General features: G+C 49.3%; 3 protein-coding genes across 3 annotated transcripts; 2 read left to right on the forward strand and 1 right to left on the reverse strand.

Moving 5' to 3' along the window:
* Nucleotides 1-10,580: 10,580 nt before the first annotated feature.
* Nucleotides 10,581-11,438, reverse strand: VC83_09039 (uncharacterized protein; the record flags this gene model as incomplete). The annotated part of the gene is made up of 1 exon (XM_024472577.1): nt 10,581-11,438. The coding sequence occupies one exon, from the start codon at nt 11,436-11,438 to the stop codon at nt 10,581-10,583; it is 858 nt and encodes a 285-aa protein (XP_024319896.1).
* Nucleotides 11,439-11,613: 175 nt separating this feature from the next.
* On the forward strand, nt 11,614-13,183 carry VC83_09040 (uncharacterized protein; the record flags this gene model as incomplete). Its single annotated transcript, XM_024472578.1, has 2 exons — nt 11,614-11,979; nt 12,320-13,183. The coding sequence occupies exons 1-2, from the start codon at nt 11,851-11,853 to the stop codon at nt 13,181-13,183; spliced, it is 993 nt and encodes a 330-aa protein (XP_024319890.1). The 5' UTR covers nt 11,614-11,850.
* A 3,941-nt stretch (nt 13,184-17,124) lies between these two features.
* VC83_09041 (uncharacterized protein) lies at nt 17,125-19,862 on the forward strand (the record flags this gene model as incomplete). Its single annotated transcript, XM_024472579.1, has 2 exons — nt 17,125-18,724; nt 18,776-19,862. Exons 1-2 carry the CDS (start codon nt 17,604-17,606, stop codon nt 19,860-19,862), a joined length of 2,208 nt encoding a protein of 735 aa, XP_024319920.1. The 5' UTR covers nt 17,125-17,603.
* Between the last annotated feature and the right edge of the window lie 7 nt (nt 19,863-19,869).

Genomic DNA, 19,869 nt, shown 5'->3' on the forward strand with positions numbered 1-19,869 from the left:
TGTGTGGAGCAAATATATGTGAGCACGTGACCCAAGATGACTAACACAGTAGTATTATCCAACTCTGTATGCGGCTCTTACTATAATATAACCCCCGTATTCAACAGGAGGTCTTCAAGCAACATATAGTGAATCATAATGGACTTAAGCCCAGATACAACATATACAGCTGAGGATTTTGGCAATCCAAATCGTCGGCGAAGGCGCAAGTGGCCAACTTATAGTGCAAACCTCGAAGACATGTTGCACATCGGACTACACAAATAGGCCAGGCAGAGGCTGTACGGAGACGACACCTGCAGCTTCCTATTCCTAATAATGAAACAAGTAGCATCCAAACCTGTATAATACCTCCCTCGCTAACATTAAACCAGCCAGAAGACTACTACACAATGTATGATAGTGACAGCAATAGTAGTCCTGCCTTTATCTCCAACGATCAACCGGCCAACACAGGATCTAATATGCCAATTATGGAGCCAGGCTCTTCCTATACATGTTCAAAGGACGCTCTTTATTGTGACGATTATAATAGCATGGCTATGGGGGACAACAGCTCGGATAGTAACTCTGTAGAGAGTGAAAACACTCCCAAGATTCATTTTACAAGCAATGAGGTCATTGATCTATCTGCACTGAACCCTCGCTCAGCGCCAGTATCTGACTTTACAATGGCATTCGGACTCTGGTGCGATACACACCGGGTTACCCGGCAGACTTATAAGGCTTTACTCCAAGTTTTACGACTTCTTCCAAATGAGGAGTTTCGACAGCTCCAGAAAACCTTGCAACACTCCAAAAGTGGTGCCGTCGTCGCCTTCCTTTACTACCGCTCCAAAGATCAGTTGTTGATGTCCGGATGGATAAACAGCCATCAGGCAATGCAGCAACGTCCCAAAGCTATATATACTTCTTTGACCCGCGGGTTATCGCTGCCACTATACTATCATCAACACTCGGTCAGCCAATACACCAAGGAATGGCCGAGATTGTAGACAATCCATCCGAGTTTTACCATTCCCGTGCATGGGGCTCTTCAATTCGGACCTGTGGCAGCGACTTTGCCCTATATAAAGGTGGAGAGCCAATATTTCCCTCAGACTTTGTCCAGTATAAGTGCAAAAGTCAGACCTGTTGTAGCTCCACCTCCAAGCATACAGGGCAGGTAGTGTTTGTTGGGCGTGATAGACGGGAACTGTCTACTACTATCAATACAGTACTCCTTCATATCAGGCCTTTATTGCATCGAAACGACATACTATACCAGTCCCGTGGACTACAGGAGGAAATTAGAAAGCTGTCAACAAGTGAGCGCATTATTGACAACGAGGGTTTAGTCTGGGTCCAGCCAAACCAGGTATTACACCGTCGACCCGATATTAGCATCCAGTGGGGTGATGGTACTATACGGACACCCTGGGCAGTTACTAAGATCTTTACCAAGGCCCATGGCATCGTTGATATCCAGAAGAGTACACCAATACGTGGGGGGCTAGAGATTAAGCAATACGGCCGAGAGTACCTTATGGCTACAGTTATGGCAGGAGTACTGTCACTGCCCCTCATTATGTTTATTGACGTGGACTATACCGCAACATGTACCGCTCAGTTACTGGAGTATATATGATGCCAGCTGGGCTTGGTATTGAGCAGCGACAAAGGAGCATGAATAGTCATACTCTAACCCTTGGGCCCCATGGTTCTCAGCTTGATGCTACAGTATCGGTCCTCCGAACATGTATAGGGGCCCTTGAGCGTGGAAGCCCAATGGTTATTAGAGGAGTAAAGACAGTAGTATGGGCCCCGTTAATTACTATTCTAGGTGATATGAAAGGGCAACAACAGTCAGCTGGTTTTCTTTCCCCAAGGGCTAACCTCTGCTGTCGGTTCTGTGATGCAAGCCTTGATACAAGGGCTGATCTCAGAAGAGATATTGCACGCCATGGTCGGTTCCACTACCAAGTACAGGACCTACGCATGCAGATGGATAAACTTACCTCAAAGTCAACTCGGTTACAATTTGGTCGCCGACATGGGTTAGCTGACCAGCCATCTGCCTTACAGTCTGTAATACCAGCACTTGACATTATTATAAGCCGCCCCCCCGATCCAGCACACAGTGAGTTCCTTGGTATCGTTCGGAGACTATATCCAATATTATATGGGCCATTGCTAACTCCAGTTGCCCAGGTTGAGTTTACTAAACAGTTCCAGACATATACGTTCCCGCCTGGCTGGAGTCGAATCCAATCGCCAGAGAAGCACATACGGTCCTGGTCAATGAGCGAGTGTGGGAAGGCGTCAATTATCGTGCCATTAATACTTCGCGGTTGGCTAAAGACTATCCATATACGGCATACGTTCCAGCTAGCCCTTGCCCGCGAATGTCCAGTGACACACCGGCCTATACATACCAGAACTGATGTAGATTTCATTGTCCGTGCCTTTGGTCATATTGCACGGAGTAATTCCTTCGTGTCCTCAACTAGCCTCACGAGTAAGGAGCGGCTAGAATTCCACAATGTCATATTGGAGGGGAGAGCTAGTTTTTTATGTCTTATGAAAGCTGCAGCGAAGTCGTCAGAGAGTGTAGAAACTAGACAACCTTCTCGTAGTAGGAGAAGCCCTGCGCTTCTATCCCTCTATACTCGAATAGTTACGTCCAAAGTGGTTCCGATACTGAGACAAGTACGGACGACCAAGGCAACAATACTCAAGATAGTTCTTGTATTCCTGGTTATGCAGGCAGACTTCCGAATTACCATATTGCGTTACATTTTAACCAAATGATGGAGGAGTACGGGGTTGTCTGGAATACAAATGTGTTCTGGGGAGAGGATAAGCACAAGTTTTTCAAGGAGGCAGTTACTCAGACAAATCATAGACGACCCGAGCGTGACTTACTTATCCAGGAGTGTATATTCTCAACGCTACGGTATACTCTGTGTGGTGCCTTCTCCACACATGTATAGAGATCTCTGCTCAGATTATGAGGATTCGGGACAGCTGCCCAGCTGTATTCGAAACCCTACTAACTGTTGCTGACAGGCGAGTATTAACATCACAGTCAGGGGTTCACCGGAATATACATTCTAACAACTTGCATATTGATGCCCGAGTACAGGGTGATTTATCAAGCAAAGCATGCGTCCTACAGGAACTGCCTATCAAAGCTCGACAGTTTACCATACCCTTTTTAAATATGTTCGAAGGAACCCTTACTAAATATGGCTACCACTCGGTATTGTTTGGTAATACCCGTTTCCGCTGGTATGAGAAATTGACATATTCTATTATAGATAGTTCCCGACGGCGAACACTACAGCAGAATGATATAGTGCTAACTATTGACAGCACGTTTGGCAGGATAATTGGCTTGTTTACTTATGCCCCTAGTCCTGATCAGTTGCCCCACGTCTTCATTCTTATAAATAAGTTGGTTCAGAATAGTAACTTAGATACAATGCTTAACCTTCCTATATTTACCCAAACCTCAGCCCGTCAAATTGTCACCCTGCCGCAACTTAAGGCAGATGAGATATATATGGTACCCTCTCCAAATAGCGAACTCTATCCAAATCAGTATATTCGTTGTACTTGGGACGTACGCTTCCAGTAGTAAGCGGATTGTCAAGCGCCCTCTATACATGTTCCATCACTTTGGTGGGGTCTATTGGCCAAATCAACCTCCGGATATCAACTCTCAACTTCTTCCTTCAACCACCACCACCAACAACAACAACAACAACAACAACAACATGTGCTGTCTGGCTGTTCTTTGGCCCTTGGAATAGCTTCGAGTAAGTGCAACTATCTATTACTTTGTTTATTTCCTTTTACATTCATCTTACTGACCAAACGAAGCTATCTACAAGCTGGTGTGAGGCCAACTGGCCAAACCTGGCCAAATATCGAAGAGCATCATTGCCAATACTCAAATTCACTCACTCCAACACCAACACACTGTGCGACCAACTTGTTTTACCTCATTTCCACACCAACAACCTCACTGGCGCTGTTTTGAAATTCACCCGGGTGAATTGAAGGTGAGAACCCTAGAATATCCCGAACATGTACAGAGGCATGGTTCTAATACCTCTAGAACAATTACTATGTCGACCACACCCCCTTCCAAACGCGCAAAGACGCATGGCATTCCTCAGAAATCCGAACCAAAGGCTCAAAAGGAGCCAAACCCATCCGGAAGCAGCTCTGCAAAGAATGAGGTAAGGTGCCCCTCTCTGAACATGTACACGGGACTAATACAGCAATAGACTTCAAGGAAGCGCGCTGCAGCCTTGCAGTATCAGGTGACAAAGTGGGCACCGGGGAACCCACTCAACGACATGTCAAGGCTGGCCGAATCGTCAGTTGCTGGATACCTTGGCTATACCGACACCATCCACTTACGCCACCTGAAATGGTCATGGCCTGTAATGAAGGGAGCAATGGTATTCGAAACCACTCTGAAGAACAAGCTACAGACCAATGCAACTTCCATATTGGAGGCTTCAATCGACGATGCTGATGCATATGAATTTGAGGCCAATATCGACACTCTTATTTCAGCTTTCGATGCTCGAACCGAAGAGGACAACGCAGATACGGAGAACACAACCCGAGCACTTACACTGCTATTTGCTGGGATTATACACCACGTTGCCAATGCCCTTGAAGATATGGACCTATTGACCCATGACGACCCTGAGCTAAAGGCGCAGTTTACCAATCTACGCGTTCATCAGTCAGGTGTGAAGGGGTTCTTTGTCCCAGCGTTCGACATGAAGGCAGTGCTTGCCCCTACACTTGGCCCGCTTGTTTTACATAGCGAGCATGCCATGGAGCGGTATTCAAGAGCTTATACGTGTATTCGCTACCTACTTTATCATACTACAACGTCGAAGTTTGCTACGATCAAAGGCAAACTTACAAAGGGCACCTATTTCGAATCTGGAAGTGTACTTCAAGACAGGCTCCCATCTTGGATGGGCAGTGATACTGTGGTTGAGATTCCTGGAGCGACTTCCATCATTGGTCTTATGAACCAAGACAAGCACATCCCACTCCAGGTTACCCTCCAGTTTGTCCATGAGGAGGGAACAGATGATAATGAGGATCTTCTGCGTCATATGAATTCATACCTGAAGCGAAAGAAGATCCGATTGTTGAAGGACAGCGTTGACTACAAGCATGAGATTCGAGACTTCGAGATCGCACCCCAGTGGCGTGATCACCTACGCCATGAGCTTCTGCTCCCGCGGCTCAGATGCGACTTCAGCACCCTTACCTTGGTCTCAACTACTCTTCCTGATACAGACTGCGGCCCTGTACATGTTCCAGAGGAGGGCTCATGGATCATCTACGACAATGACAATCCTGATGTTGTTATACCATGGACTGATGTGCTCGACATCCTTCAATCTGGTACCTATTTCCGCATCGACTATTCCCTCAAAGTTGTTGATGCAGATGAGGATGGGCCGTATCCTTATGAGTTCGATGGGGGCCCTATCCAGGTTTGTAGCATCAACGAGAGCACAATAGCTACAGTCAATAACGCATCTACTGGAGAGACTACTACCGGAGAAGATTTTACAGCCGTTGTAGGCCCTTCGCCTCCACTCCCTCCCACTCAACATGACATAAAGGGGAAAGGCCCTGAGGTCCCAACAGGTCCACACACAGCGAAGATGATGCGCGATAAACCTGCACTATCATACTTGGAAGGGGTCCTTTCAGGATCAAACCATCACGGGATCCGTGGCATGGTAACTCCTACGAAATTGTTTGGTGATTGCAACTCTGCAGAATCGCAAGCATGGCACCTTGGTGTCGACGTATCAACCCCAGCTGGCATTGAGGCATTTATCCGAAAGGTTATCGGTACTCTACGTGTTGCTAATGTTGCGCCAAAGAAGGCCCTAAACTTGGCTGGCCTGCCTTCAATTGTTCAGCAAGAGATTCAGAGTGGAATGGCTGCTGCCACTTCTACAACTCTAAATGCAGACGTAAGCATCCAACTCTGTACATGTACAGAGACACCACTAACGCTAATTGCGATATAGCTTCCAGTAACAAGCGAGGATGCAACAAGTATGGAAGACTTTTATAAGATGCAAAAGCTCTTCACGGGGGATGAGTCCCAGACAGGCCCTCCTCTCGATGCCTGCCTTATAATCGCAGACGCTCATTTCGACACATGGCATGATAAGGAGCACACTCTTGCCAAATATGTTCTACGGTCACTCCCAACAGTACAAATCCGGCCTCTTGGCCACCAGGTTACCGGGTTCTTGTGGATGATCCTCAAAGCTTACGGTTATACACACGCTCCAACAAAGGAAGGGCAACTTCAAGCCGACGAACTTCAAACAGCTCGCACATATGGCGGGGTACTTGTCAATAATATGGGCTTGGGGAAAACCTACACCTCATGTTTGTATCTCGAGTGGGTCATCCAGTTCTTTACACCAGAGACGCCAGGTAATTACAGACCGCATTTGATATTGGCGCCAGCTGGGCCGGTGATAGAGCAATGGAGGCTCGACATAACAAAGAACTTCAAGGGAATCAACCTGATCCTTGCATACGGGGACTCGCCACCAGACGGAGCTTCCTCATTACGGTGGATTTCATCCAAGGCAATGCGAAGCCACCCCCATAGTCCGAAGAAGTTTCCGGCCGGTCTCCGTTTTATATTTGACCAAAACAACCGAATGGCTGCCAAGACAGTAATCCTTACGTCTTATGACACGCTTGCCGCTCGAACACTTCAGAAACCGCGTCGACAGCCTGGCGATACTACCCAGTTTAAGCCGTCAGAATGGATTGGAAGATGGAAGGGTGTCTTTCACACCGTTATTATGGATGAAGGCCACAAAGTGCGAAATCCTCTAACTAACATCCATGTGGCAGTTGCAAGGTTGAACGCGTGGCATCATTGGTTTATTACTGGTACACCAATTCAGAATCAGAGCTCTGTAAGTCAGACCACTCCTGTACATGTACAGAGCTAGGCTAATTGATAAAAGGATATTCTTGGACCTCTCAACATTCTATGGCCTCAGATATCAAAGTCCCTCTCTTCGACAGAGGAGAGATCTACATGGGTAGATTCACTCAACGGCAATTCCAAGGACTTCGAGCTCCTACTTCTGCCAGATGTACTGCACACGTCGTGGAAGAACCTCATCGCTACAGACCCTTATCGTGTCCGAACACTTATCAACAGTAAGGACAAGACAACTATAAACAAGTTGTACAGATGCTTGGAGCAATTGCTTCTCCTTCATCAGTCAACTGCAACATCAATCCCTACGGACTGCCACGGAGGACGTTTGTCGCTGAAGAATCTGATGCCGCCGTACGAAATTACCACTGTCCAGCTCCGAATGAACTCAGCTGAAGCTGCTGAGTACCAGATGTTTCATCAGTCCTTTGTAAAGGATTACGAAGAAGGTCTTGCGCTGTGGACAGAACAGAAACAGAGCCGTATTGATCCATCGTCAGAGATCAAGAGCTTTCCTTGTGTGACTGGCCCATTGAGGAAGATGACAGTTAATGCAGTTTCGACTATGCTAAGTCGATTTCACGACACCCTGGAGAATACAACGGTACGAAAGAAGCGACTCGATGATACAGTGGCAACCATCAATATACTTCGTACACAGGGCTTTACAGGTTTACAACTGGCGCACGCTACTCTGCGAGCTGGCGATCGGTTAATCAAGGACGCTACTGACCTTCTTCGCCACCTTACCTTTGGTAGTCCGAAGCTGCGCTGGATTTTGAAGGATGTGACAGATCATTGTCTCAAACAGAAACCAGACGGAGGACGGAGCAAACTGTTGTGTTCCGAGGGCATCCCAGTGTCAGCATGGTTTATCGAGACAGTTCTGAAGTCAGTATACATTCGGGCAGAGGTTCTGCATGCTGGCCTTACCGATGCCCAGCGCATTGCGCTTATTCAGGAGTTCAACAACCCCCACTCCAACCTTACGGTCTTGATTATGATGTACCAGGTCTCCTCGCAAGGCGCTAACCTGGATGGAGCATGTCATCGTGTGTGCTCGATTACCACAGCTATCAACCTGCCATCAGAGTTGCAGGTACACTATCGACCTATCAGAGTAAGTGCCCCCCTCTTACCTGGAACATGTACAGAGAAGAGGTCTAATCGTTATATAGGTGTCTCAAAAGGAAAAGGTTACAATTGTGAGGCTCTCGGTTGTGAATTCTCATGATGCCTGGCGCGAAACCAAACAGATCGACAAGAGCATTATAGATGTATTGACCAAGCTCCAATCACCTATGTCATTCCAGGCTATTGCAGACGCATTGATTAGCAGTCGGGATGAAGTGTTGGCTGCACACAATTCCAAAGAGGGCCGAAAGGCGTTGTGTGGCCGAAAGATCCTACCATTGAAGCTTCGCGCTTGGGGCGAGGTTTCTATTCCTAAGGATCCTAATTTGGTTTCACCAGAAGAGGAAGCCTTGCCAGCGGGTCGGAACATGCGAAAGCGGAAGCGTGTCCTACAAGAGCTTGAGAATACCGATGATGAAGTTGACGACCTATCTCATCAACTTGAATCTGCTGATCCAACCTATTCTCCTGCGAAATACGACACTGATAACGATTCCAACCACAGTAATGCGGTCTCTGACAACAGCGACGAGGGGGAGGGTATTACACCAGACGAATACATTTCGGACTTCAGGAAGGCCTGGGTAAAGTTGTCGCCAGAGGATAAAGCCCTTTATGATCAAGACGAACTTGACTTCCTTGTTCTCCTAAGCATGGATCCAGATCATCTATATACGGGTCAAGAGATTCAAGAGTCTCTTGACTCCGCCATCACTGAATGAGGCCTGCGACTCGTTATTGCCCACCGTTCTGGACAAACTAGGACTGGCATGAAGGTGTCACCCCACATCAAGTACAATGCTCTACTCAATCGCAACGAAGAGGATGACGGGCCGTTTTCTGCCCCAGTGTACTGCACTGCTACCGACAAGGATCGGAGTGCTGCACTCCGTCGGTTTGTAAGGGGCGAAGCTGCTACAGCAACTCCTATTACAGCGTTGGTAGAGGAGGTTGCTGCTGCAACCATTGGTGACCCTGCAGCCAGCTCTGAACATGTACAAGAGCTTGCTCTACCAGAACTGATTCTTCCGTTGGACCCTCCGGTTGTCCATACCGAAGGAAAAGTCAGTGGGGATACCATGGATATTGATACCCATCTTTCCTCTAACAGCCCTTTGAGCGCTTGCCAAACCCCTTCAGGGTCAGGATAAAGCAAACAGCAGCAGAGTACTATTGTTGTTTGGTATATGGCCATTAGTGGAGGATCAAACGGTTACGTCTGGAATTACTTCCGACAGTGTATATTAGAATACAGTAAATAGAGAAAATGGATCCGATTCTCTCCTAGAACCTCCCGAAACTGCTTCCACTGTAAACTCTATATTGTAATGATATTATAACCCTGTATTATAGCCCTAACATACGCTCATACACGCTTCTGACTATGACGAAACTATTGTGTTACAATGTCAGATCTATTTTGTTATTATATCCCCAAGTATACTGTAATTTGATTCGCTCATATATACCATTTGGTATATATGAGCTTATCTAAGATACCAATAATAGTGCTGGAATAGCTCATTGTGGAGAGGTTGTGTGGGGCAACTAGTCCTGGAATTGTGCAGGCTCTATCACTCGGCCCACATATGCCCCATACAAGATTTACTCAGCATCCTATTGGACTCTGCTAGCAGGGTCAAAAAAAAACCGGCGGAGGTGTTGTTCATAGGTATGAACAACACCTCCGTAATGATATAATGTTTAATCTGCTTCGGAGATGAATCCCTGTTGTCGTCCCAAGCTACGCCGTTTGCACCCAAAGTAATCTATTATCTGCAGCCAGTCTTCTTTCCCATAGTACATATCGCTATATTATAGTGACGCTTCTCGCAAGTTGTGCCACCGAGATTGAAGACAATGTCGACCAAGAGGGGAGGGGATCTTCCCCGCATGATGCCCTTTAAGAATAAAACAGGCCCGTCAGCATCGATGAGCCTCGCACCTGGCGTAGGGACCTGACTACGCAGTGCTGAGACATCATGTGGATTTCTAAGTCGTGGGCTGTTTCATTGTGTTGCTTGAGTAGCTGTGAGAATTGAGCCCCGCGATGCCTGGGGGGCGGGTCTTCAAAGCGGAGAATAGGAATACGAATCTCCACCCAAACCAGGGGATATATACCCCGAGATGGAGAAAATCACTGATTGTGGAAGAAATCGTCGAGTTGAGGCATTGAAGATTGACGGTAATCTCCATCGTCGCAGATCGTGTTTGAACTTCTCACTATGTGGTGGACGCCGGTAAGTGCTTGCAAAGGCTTCGTCTGTTTATGTTTGCTCTATCTCTATCGCCCGATCGTAAATGAATCGTAAATGAAACTCCGCTCGATATCGCCAATCGCACATAAGAAACCCAGAATTCGCCACCAGTCCTAACCGCATCGTCGTCGCTCAGTATCTACACTCGCAGGCACGGCAACATCTGCACCGAGTCTCCTTCACTGCTTTCCAAAACTCGACTTCCACGCGCTCTCCACGATGCCCCAATACCGCTTGCTATCCTTGGGCATATGGCTCACATGCTGGGTGCCCTCAAACAGCTCCCCGCACGCCTCATAACCCAGCGCCCTCGCCTTAGCCATATGGTCCTCTACATCCCCCCACTGCACCATATCGTCCTCGCGGCTGTAGATATACGCCCTTGGCACCTTCTTCGAGAAAAGCTCGTGGCGATTCATCATTTTGGAGTACGTTATGATCGGATTCTCTATTCCCTTCACCCACCATACAGCTTTGTACAAGACGTACGCCGCACCCAGCACGGCTGTCGCGAGAGTGCGGATGATGAAGTTCTTGGGCAGCCCGGCCGTGACGGCTCGGAGGTCTGGCCAGAAGCGCGGGTAGCCGGGGCCGCTGTCGAAGATCTGGGCTTGGATCGGGAGGGGGTCGCCGGTGCGTCGGTTGTATTCTTCTGTGGTGAGGGCGGTGTTTTTTAGGCCGCCGTTGGAGAAGCTGTGGAGGAGGATCCTGGTGTTTGATGGGAGGGCTTGTAGTTTAGCGGCGACGGGCGAATAAACTTTGGTCTCGCTGGCCTTGGAGCGCAAAACGACATCTTTGGCCCAGGCGGTGACGAGAATAATGCTGGCGTTGGGGAAGAGCGTCTTGTAGTATTCGGTGTATTTCGCGATGTGTTTGGGTTGGGCGTCGAGCCAAGACATGAACAGGATCACATCGGGGTGAGGAGGTGACACTTGGTCCCTCAAAGGGTCCCCAGATTTTGGAGCTTCGTAGATGTATGAATTTGGACCAAGAGACCTGAAGCCTTCAAGGGCCTTGGGGACAGGTGCTGGCGCCATCGAGAGATGTCTGGGCCGAGAGATAGTTTCGATTGGAGGGTTGCAAAGAGGAAGCAAGAATAAATGCGCAATGGAAAGAGATGTAGTCCTACCTAAATCAACATGCCTTGTTGAATAGTGCCGCTGATTCAAAGCTCATTCAGAGTTACCTTGATGAGTATTTACCAAATTATCCCACCGTCGGAGAATTTGTGGATGCCTCGGCCCCATCTGTCGCGTCGTCGCGTCGCGGTCATCCAGTACCTGGTTGGCTCAACGTAAGGCTATTTTTCAGCCTTGCAGGTTTAAGGGCCTCCATCAAAGTGACGTACGCGGGGCTCCAACATCAAACTCATGTAATGCCCAGCTTTGACTTACTTCAACGACATAATAACTCCAACTCAATCCTTTAAATTCATACTTTTAAGCCATTATGAGCTCCATTAAAATTCCAGATGGGTTACCCATTATTGTCGCAGCCAGGTTCCAAGAAGCCAAGGAATCGGGCGACCTTCTCGCCTTCGACAGCACAGCGGCAGTGTTGGATGTGAATGGCATTCCTGTAACTATCCCTCGTGTCTCGTTCTTTCCTATATAACCTCCATCGTTCTTTCCCTCATATTGTTTCTTGCCCCTTCCTATATTGTCCCTCGTTCCTTCCTTCATATTACCCTCGTTCCTTCCTATATTCCCCTCGTGCTTACAAATATATTCTCCCTCGTTCGTTCCTTCCTTTTATTCCTTCCTACATTCTCCCTCGCTCCTTCCTATGGCCATCTCTCATTCTTTCCGGTATCTCCCCTTCGTTCCTTCCTCCAACCCTCCCCTTTGCTCCTTCCCATATCCCCCATCGTTCCTTCCCCCAAAAAAACAAAGACCCCAGCTAACCTTTACCCCCCCAGTTCCAACTCCGCTACTGCCCAACACTAAAATCCAAACCCAAATCCAACAGCCCCACCACCTCCTCCTCCACCCCCTTCAACCCCTTCCTCAACCCCCCCGCCCCCCTCTTCATCACCCCCATCGGCCCCTCCCACCACCTCGTCCTCAACAAGTTCGCCCTAACCCCCAACCACACCATCCTCGCCACTTCGACCTTCGCCTCCCAAACCGACCCCCTCGCCGCTGACGATCTAGAAGCCGTCTACGCCCTCCTCTCTGCCTATCGCTCTGCAGGGCAGCGGCTCTTCGGGTTTTTCAATAGCGGACCTCACTCGGGGGCTAGCCAGCCGCATCGACATGTTCAGTTTTTGCCTGTGGATTCGATGAGGAAGGGGTTGGGAGAGGGGGAGTGGGAGTTACTCGCCGATAGATTAGGGGAGGCGCAAGCGAAGATCCCGTTTACGTATTTTGCTGCGCCGATAAAGGGAAGCCCCTCGCCGGAGAAGTTGCACGAGACGTATTTGGCCTTGCATAAGATGGCGAGGTATGCGATGGATACTTTTGAGAAGAGGGCAGGGAAGGAGGGGGGGGGGGAGATGAGTTATAACCTCGCCTTCACGGATTCGTCGATGGTGATTTTGCCGCGGAGGGCGGAGGGCATGGCGTTCCCTACTGGGCTAGAGGATCCGAAGGAAACGGGTGTGGTGGCGCTGAATGGCACGGTGCTGGGGGGTACGCTGCTGGTTAAGGATGAGTTAGAGTGGAAGGCGCTAAGGGAAGATGGAGGGAAGTTGAAGGAGGTGTTGGAGAGGATTGGGATTCCGTTTTCGGCGTTTGCGGGGGACATTTTGGGGTGGAAGGGGGCGCCGAGTGGTGCGTTATAGGATTTGCTAGTCAACGAGCACGTCTCTCAAGTTCCAGGTTTTGCGCATATTCGTCAAACAAGGAGTTGATTCTGCGCAAATCTGGCACAATCGCCCGAGGCGATTCGGGTGCTTTTGCGCATATTCATTAACAAGGGAATGGGTTTTGCGCAAATCTATCTCCTTCCTCACTTCTTCACCTTCCCCCCAACCTTCCCCCCAACCTTCTCCCCAACCTTCCCCCCAACCTTCCCCGGCAACCCCACCCCCATCAAAAACGCCACCCTCAAAGCAGCCGCCACATACACAAACCCCAAATTCCCCCAATCCATCGCATTCCACCGCGCCACATTCCAATACCCCTCCCACCCCACCGCCTCCCTCACACTCCACACATGCCCTACATCCGCTACCAACAAGCCAAATAGGAAGACGCGCCACACGGCGAGGTCGTTCGTGGTGCGCAGGAGCGTCGCTTCGGTGAGGGAGAGGAGGAGGTAGAGGTTTGCTAGCTGTTGGAGGACGATTGCGGTGGAGGGGGGGAGGAGAGCAGGAGGGGGGACGGAGGGGGTGGTGAGGGTGAGGTAGTGGTGGGGTTGGAAGTAGGCGAAGTAGGCGCCGAGGAGGGTGGAGAGGGGCTCGATTGTTAGGAAGAAGGTTGTGTAGAGGAGGGGGAGGCGGAAGGAGGTGGGGGTGGTGGGTTTGGGTGGCATCGTGGTGGTAGTGTGGTGGTGGTGTGAGGATCTGTGTTGAGGTTAGTCTTCGGGTGTGCGGGTGTAGTAGGTAGATGGGATTGATCTTACCGTGATAGTTTGCTCAATTGAGACGATGTGGACGATGAGGGACGGTGTAAGCCTTACAGCAGGGTTAGAAAATCAATTATAATCATGATTATTAGGTCGTAATCATAATCATGATTATTTACAAAGCGCAACGTACTTCACAAGCGAGCGCGCCACCCAAGTGAGCGCGCCACTTCCCGACGAGATGAGGCCTTCTTTCAGTGTACGCCTAATTACTCAACAACGGAACATGTCTTCACCTTCATATGAAGCAAGGGTCATTCTTGCTATCGAAGCCCTTAAAAGCAACCCAAATGCAAGCGTTAGGTCAATAGCACATGTATATAACGTGGACCGTAAGACGTTAACTCAGCGACGCGACCGACGGACTGCACGACGCGACACAAACCTAAATCACAGAAGCTTACAGTCCTAGAAGAGGAGGCCATTGTGAAGAGAGTCCTTGAGCTAGATGCGCGATCTTTTCCACCTAGGGTGTGTATAGTGCAAGATATGGCTAATCGACTACTCCACGCACGCAATATGCAACCTGTTGGATATTGATAATCGACAATAAGCGGAGCACCCCCCCGGTTCTGCTTATTGCTTTTACCCTCCTGGCGTAAAAGCAATAAGCAGAACCGGGGGGGTGCAGCACTCACTTAGGAGGTTGCACTCTGTATACTAATGTGCAAGATGGTATTGGCCTGCGAGGATGATAAATGGTAGGATTGCTTTCTGCGTCCCTATACCCTGTATAACTGTTGCCTACTCACGGTTACTGGGTTGAGATAGTGTCATACTGACATTTGTTGCACTCAGCTTGCTATCAAACTCAAGAGCAAACTTAGAAATCTCCTCCTCAAACCTACAAGTCACTATTTTGGCTTGTTGTAATGGTGGGTGCACCAGATGTGAGAATCTAGCCACCCAAGGAAGGGATGATTTTACTAAGACAACACACTGTCTTAGGAAAAAGAGCCAAAGGGTGTAGCTTAGACTATTCCACAATGCAGCAATCAGGTGTATGATGTAGTGGAGTGGTTTAGACAAGTTTGTAATGGTGGGTGCACCAGATGTGAGAATCTAGCCACCCAAGGAAGGGATGATTTTACTAAGACAACACACTGTCTTAGGAAACAGAGCCAAAGGGTTGTAGCTTAGACTATTCCACAACGCAGCAATCAGGTGTGTGATGTAGTGAAGTGGTTCAGACAAGTTGCAACAAATGTTGAGTCTGGGAACTCAGGGGTAAGTCAGAGGTTAACACCTCACTGACTTTTCAGAAACAAGGAGTAACAAGATCAATGCTTGGAAGCTTGTAAAAGACGTGGAAGTATGTGATAGTCGATTTACTGTATTGCCTGCTTGCCCTTTCTTAAGGAAAGGGCAATCCTGTAATGTTGGGTGCACCAGATATGAGAATCTAGCCACCCAAGGAAGGGATGAATTTACTAAGACAACACACTGTCTTAGGAAACAGAGCCAAAGGGTTGTAGCTTAGACTATTCCACAACGCAGCAATCAGGTGTATGATGTGGTGAAGTGGTTTAGACAAGTTGCAACAAATGTTGAGTCTGAGAACTCAGGGGTAAGTCAGAGGTTAGCACCTCACTGACTTTTCAAAAACAGAGAATAACAAGATCAATGCTTGGAAGCTTGGAAAAGACGTAGAAGTATGTGCTAGTCGATTTACTGTATTGCCTGCTTGCCCTTTCTTAAGGAAAGGGCAATCCTATTTATGCCAAAGGAGTGTAGTTCTCTCATTTTCCATGACTTTCCATGACTAACCAGGCTTGGTAAATGTATTAGAAATCAAGTGCAACCCACAACTAGCTTGCTAATCATGTAGTGAACGTAAGAGAATTCCATAGAACCATCTCTTGGGTTCCTAGCCTATAGGAAGTGAAAAGGAGGTCCAAGGTCAGAGTACCTATAGATAAATTATGTCATAACTTAACCAATCTTGTGGGTAACTAAGGAGCGATGACGTGTAATGAATCATAGAGGGTTGTAGAAGCTTCTAGAGCTATCGTTCATGTTCCTAGGCCTCTAGTTGGTAGAGATATGCCATGTGGTAGTATTGGCCCACCCCCTTAAGGAGGAGATTTTCTTAATAACTTGTTCAATGAGTGTCCAAATGATATGCCGTGATGTATGTAGCATAAACAGATGTAGTAGAAGAGTTTGCAGCAATCGTTGAGTAGTATTGCTTCTGTTGTTGGTGTGATAAGCCAAGATATGTATGGTGACTTGTAGGTTTGAGGAGGAGATTTCTAAGTTTGCTCTTGAGTTTGATAGCAAACTGAGTGCAACGAATGTCAGTATGACAGGTCAGAGTACCCACATAGACAAATTATGTCATAACTTAACCAATCTTGTGGGTAACTAAGGAGCGATGGCATGTAATGAATCATAGAGGGTTGTAGAAGCTTTTGGAGCTATTGTTCATTAGGCCTCTAGTTGATAGAGATATGTCATGTGTAGTAGTAGCTTATTTAAATGGCATTAGGGTTAGCAAAATTAGTTAACATATTCAAGAATATTTAGATATTCAAGAATTACGTAAGCTTTGAATATTCAAATTCATGAATTTAAATAGTAATTTTCTATAGTTCTCTAGAAACATTTCAGCTTTTCTAATAACGAAGCCTAATAAGGTATAGGGTTATAATTATGATTATAATCAATTTTCTCCGTAACGTCTTATGATGCATGTACTCCAGATGACGTGACCAACCCATCTACGAATTCTGGTACTGTACCTGGACCTGAGATCCAGATATTTCAAAAGATTTCCTCACTATCGATGTAAATGATATGTGAGATTTGATACATCTTCCAACTGTGTCCTGCGAATACCCCCCTGTGAACCAATCTATGTCGCCCGCCACCAGCCTCGTCGGCATCTCCTGTAAAGGACTTCTTGGCGAGTAGGGCAGTGGGAAGTCACGGGAAGGAATATACGTAGAATCCTGGTCTATTGATACGAAGACTGAACGCTGACCTCCCTCCGAAGGTCCGCGTTCCTACTATATAGTTCTACGTGTCCTGTCCGGACCGACATGCCTCCGTCTTGGCACTGAAGGGCACGTGAGTATTGCCCGCACGTGATTCGGTTCGTGACATCTCCCTAGATTGAAACGAAACTGCCAATCATCAGATTTAATTCCCGAGCCAACCAGGCGAATCACCTGCGAAAAAACTACGAAAATCCTTGGAAATTTAATTTTTTAGTCTCTCGCCATGAGAGAAATACTTGTATAAACAATTCCCATTTCTGACCGCCCCTACTTCTGAAGTCGTATCTATCCTCTACATGATAATATCACTCCGTGGCAAACTTTTGATGCCCAGTGTTTATTTACACTGTGATTCTTAGGCTCTACCTACTTTGTTATCTGTCGCTTCTATCTGTTATCCACAACTACTCCAAATAGACGACTGTCCTTAAAGCCAGCACTGGCCAGCGAGGGCCCATCTTCCCCATATTTCGTCAAAGAAGAAAGCAGAGCCTCGATCCCCTAATCTGCGACGGCGACTTTCGAACTTGCGCCCTGGAGAATCTTCGCGAGAGCGTCGACCGCGTCGCACCTTCCTCCTCCGTTCCTCCCCACGACCCACCCCCTGTGGATTCCCTCCGCGCGACATCACCAACAATGGAGAAGTCGCAATCCACCCTCTACGTCGATGACGTCGACCAGACCACAGCATCCTTCTACATCCCCTCCCATACCGACTCGGGTACCAGCGCGTGCCCTCATGCATACCCACCCGCCATCCGCCGCCAACGCCTGCGCTCCCTCCCCCTCGGCATCGGAGACGATGTAGCCGACCTCTTCCGCCGCTCCATGCACCTCGGCTCCTCCTCCCAAGACACCTTTATCGAGAGAGAGGACAAGGGCAAGTCCTCTTCCTCCTCCACCACCGTCGCCGCGTCAACCGCAACCCCCAAACTCCCAAAGCCAGAAACCCGCATACGTGGCCTCATCCGCCGCGCCTCCGTCTCACTTCTCAACCACGCGAAGCCGCGTCGCGCCTCACACTCGCACGCCGACATGCCGTTCGATCCCGCAGGCGCGCGCCCCACGACCTCCGCGGGCGCGGCGTGGCATAAGCTGAAGAGTGCGGCGAGCTTTAGGCATACGAGGGCGGAGACGGTGGGGTATGGGTATAGGGGACATCATGAGGCGCTGCGGGCGTTTGATGATGTCGATGAGCCTATTCCTGGGAAGGGGAATGCGCCGCCTATTATACCGAGGAGGGGCGGGGGGGAGGCGGCTAGGGCGACGGCGGCGGCGCAGAATGAGATGCTGAGACGCAGGCAGATTGAGAAGGAGGTGTATTTGGATTATGAGAGTGCGGTTGAGCTGGCGCTGCCGCAGTATAGTTTGGCGCAGCGCGATGAGAAGGAAGATGCTATTGTGCGGGTTGATTTCGTGAGCAGTCTGCCTGAGGAGCTGGCGGTGCACATTCTTTCGATGCTGGATCATAGGGTACTGGCTCAGGCGTCGGAGGTGTCGAAGAGATGGTATCAGGTGGCTAATACCAACTATGTGTGGAAGGAGTCATTCTATCGCGACAAATCGACTACGTTTGCTATGGGCCATCCAGTGAAACCTGGCACTGGCCTTGGACTCCCGCCGACACTGCCAGATAAGGAATGGAAGCAGGTGTACAAGGCGCGACAGCAGCTGGAACGAAACTGGCGCGAGGGCGAGGCCTTAGCTGTCTACCTCCACGGGCACATGGACAGCATCTACTGCGTCCAGTTCGACGAGTAAGTTTTCCCTACACTCATACATTTGCCCACAATCTAACGAATCCGCAGACACAAAATCATCACCGGCTCCCGCGACAAAACCTTCCGCGTCTGGGACATCCACACCTACAAATGCCTCCTCGTCGTCGGCCCCCCCTCCCTCATCTCCTCCCCCACCCTCCTCACCACCGCCACCGGCACCCCAACCCACTACGCCGAAGTCTCCGTCCCCCAACCCTCCACCGGCGTGCAAAGCCTCGAACCCGACATAACCGGCCACAGCACCCCCCCCACCCTCTCCTACGCCACCCACCACGATGCCTCAATCCTCTGCCTCCAATACGACGCCTTCACCCTCATCACCGGCTCCTCGGACGGGACTTGCATCATCCACTCCATCGCTGACTCCTACCGCCCCATCCGCCGCCTGCAGCACCACACTGCCGCGGTACTGAACTTGGCGTTCGATGATAAATACATCGTCACCTGCTCCAAGGACTGCACCATCGCCGTGTTCCACCGCGACACCGGGGCTCTGCATCGGCATCTGCACGGACACACGGGACCGGTTAATGCGGTGCAGTTGCGCGATAATGTGGTGGTGAGCTGTAGTGGCGATTTCAGCGTTAGGCTGTGGAATATTGAGACTGGACGCTGTATTCGCGAGTTTGCGGGTCATACGAAGGGGTTGGCGTGTTCCCAGCTTAGTGATGATGGGAGGCTCATCGCTTCAGCTGGTAATGACCAGGTCATCCGCATCTGGGACGCCCATACCGGCGACTGTGTCCGGACCATCGACGCGCATGAACTCCTCGTGCGATCCCTACACATCGACTCCGTCTCCGGCCGTCTGATAAGCGGGAGCTACGACCACGGTATCAAGGTATTTGATCTCGCGACGGGGGGGCTGCTGCTGGATTTCCAGAAGTGGCATGCGAGTTGGGTCCTAGGGGCGAGGGGGGATTATAGGAGGATTGTTAGTACGGGGCAGATTCCGAGGGTGTTGATTATGGATTTTGGGGGTGGTGTTGACGGTATCGACGCTTTGGAATCGGGACCACAGTTGGCGCCGCAGGAGGTGGGACGTGTGGAGGTGGATGCGTGGGTTAGGAGGGATAAGGTTGAGAGGGGGGGGTGGAGGGTGGCGTGTTCTTAAGACGTGC

The sequence above is a fragment of the Pseudogymnoascus destructans genome, assembly GCF_001641265.1.
Source record: "Pseudogymnoascus destructans isolate 20631-21 unplaced genomic scaffold scaffold_33, whole genome shotgun sequence".
NCBI lineage: Eukaryota > Fungi > Ascomycota > Leotiomycetes > Thelebolales > Thelebolaceae > Pseudogymnoascus > Pseudogymnoascus destructans.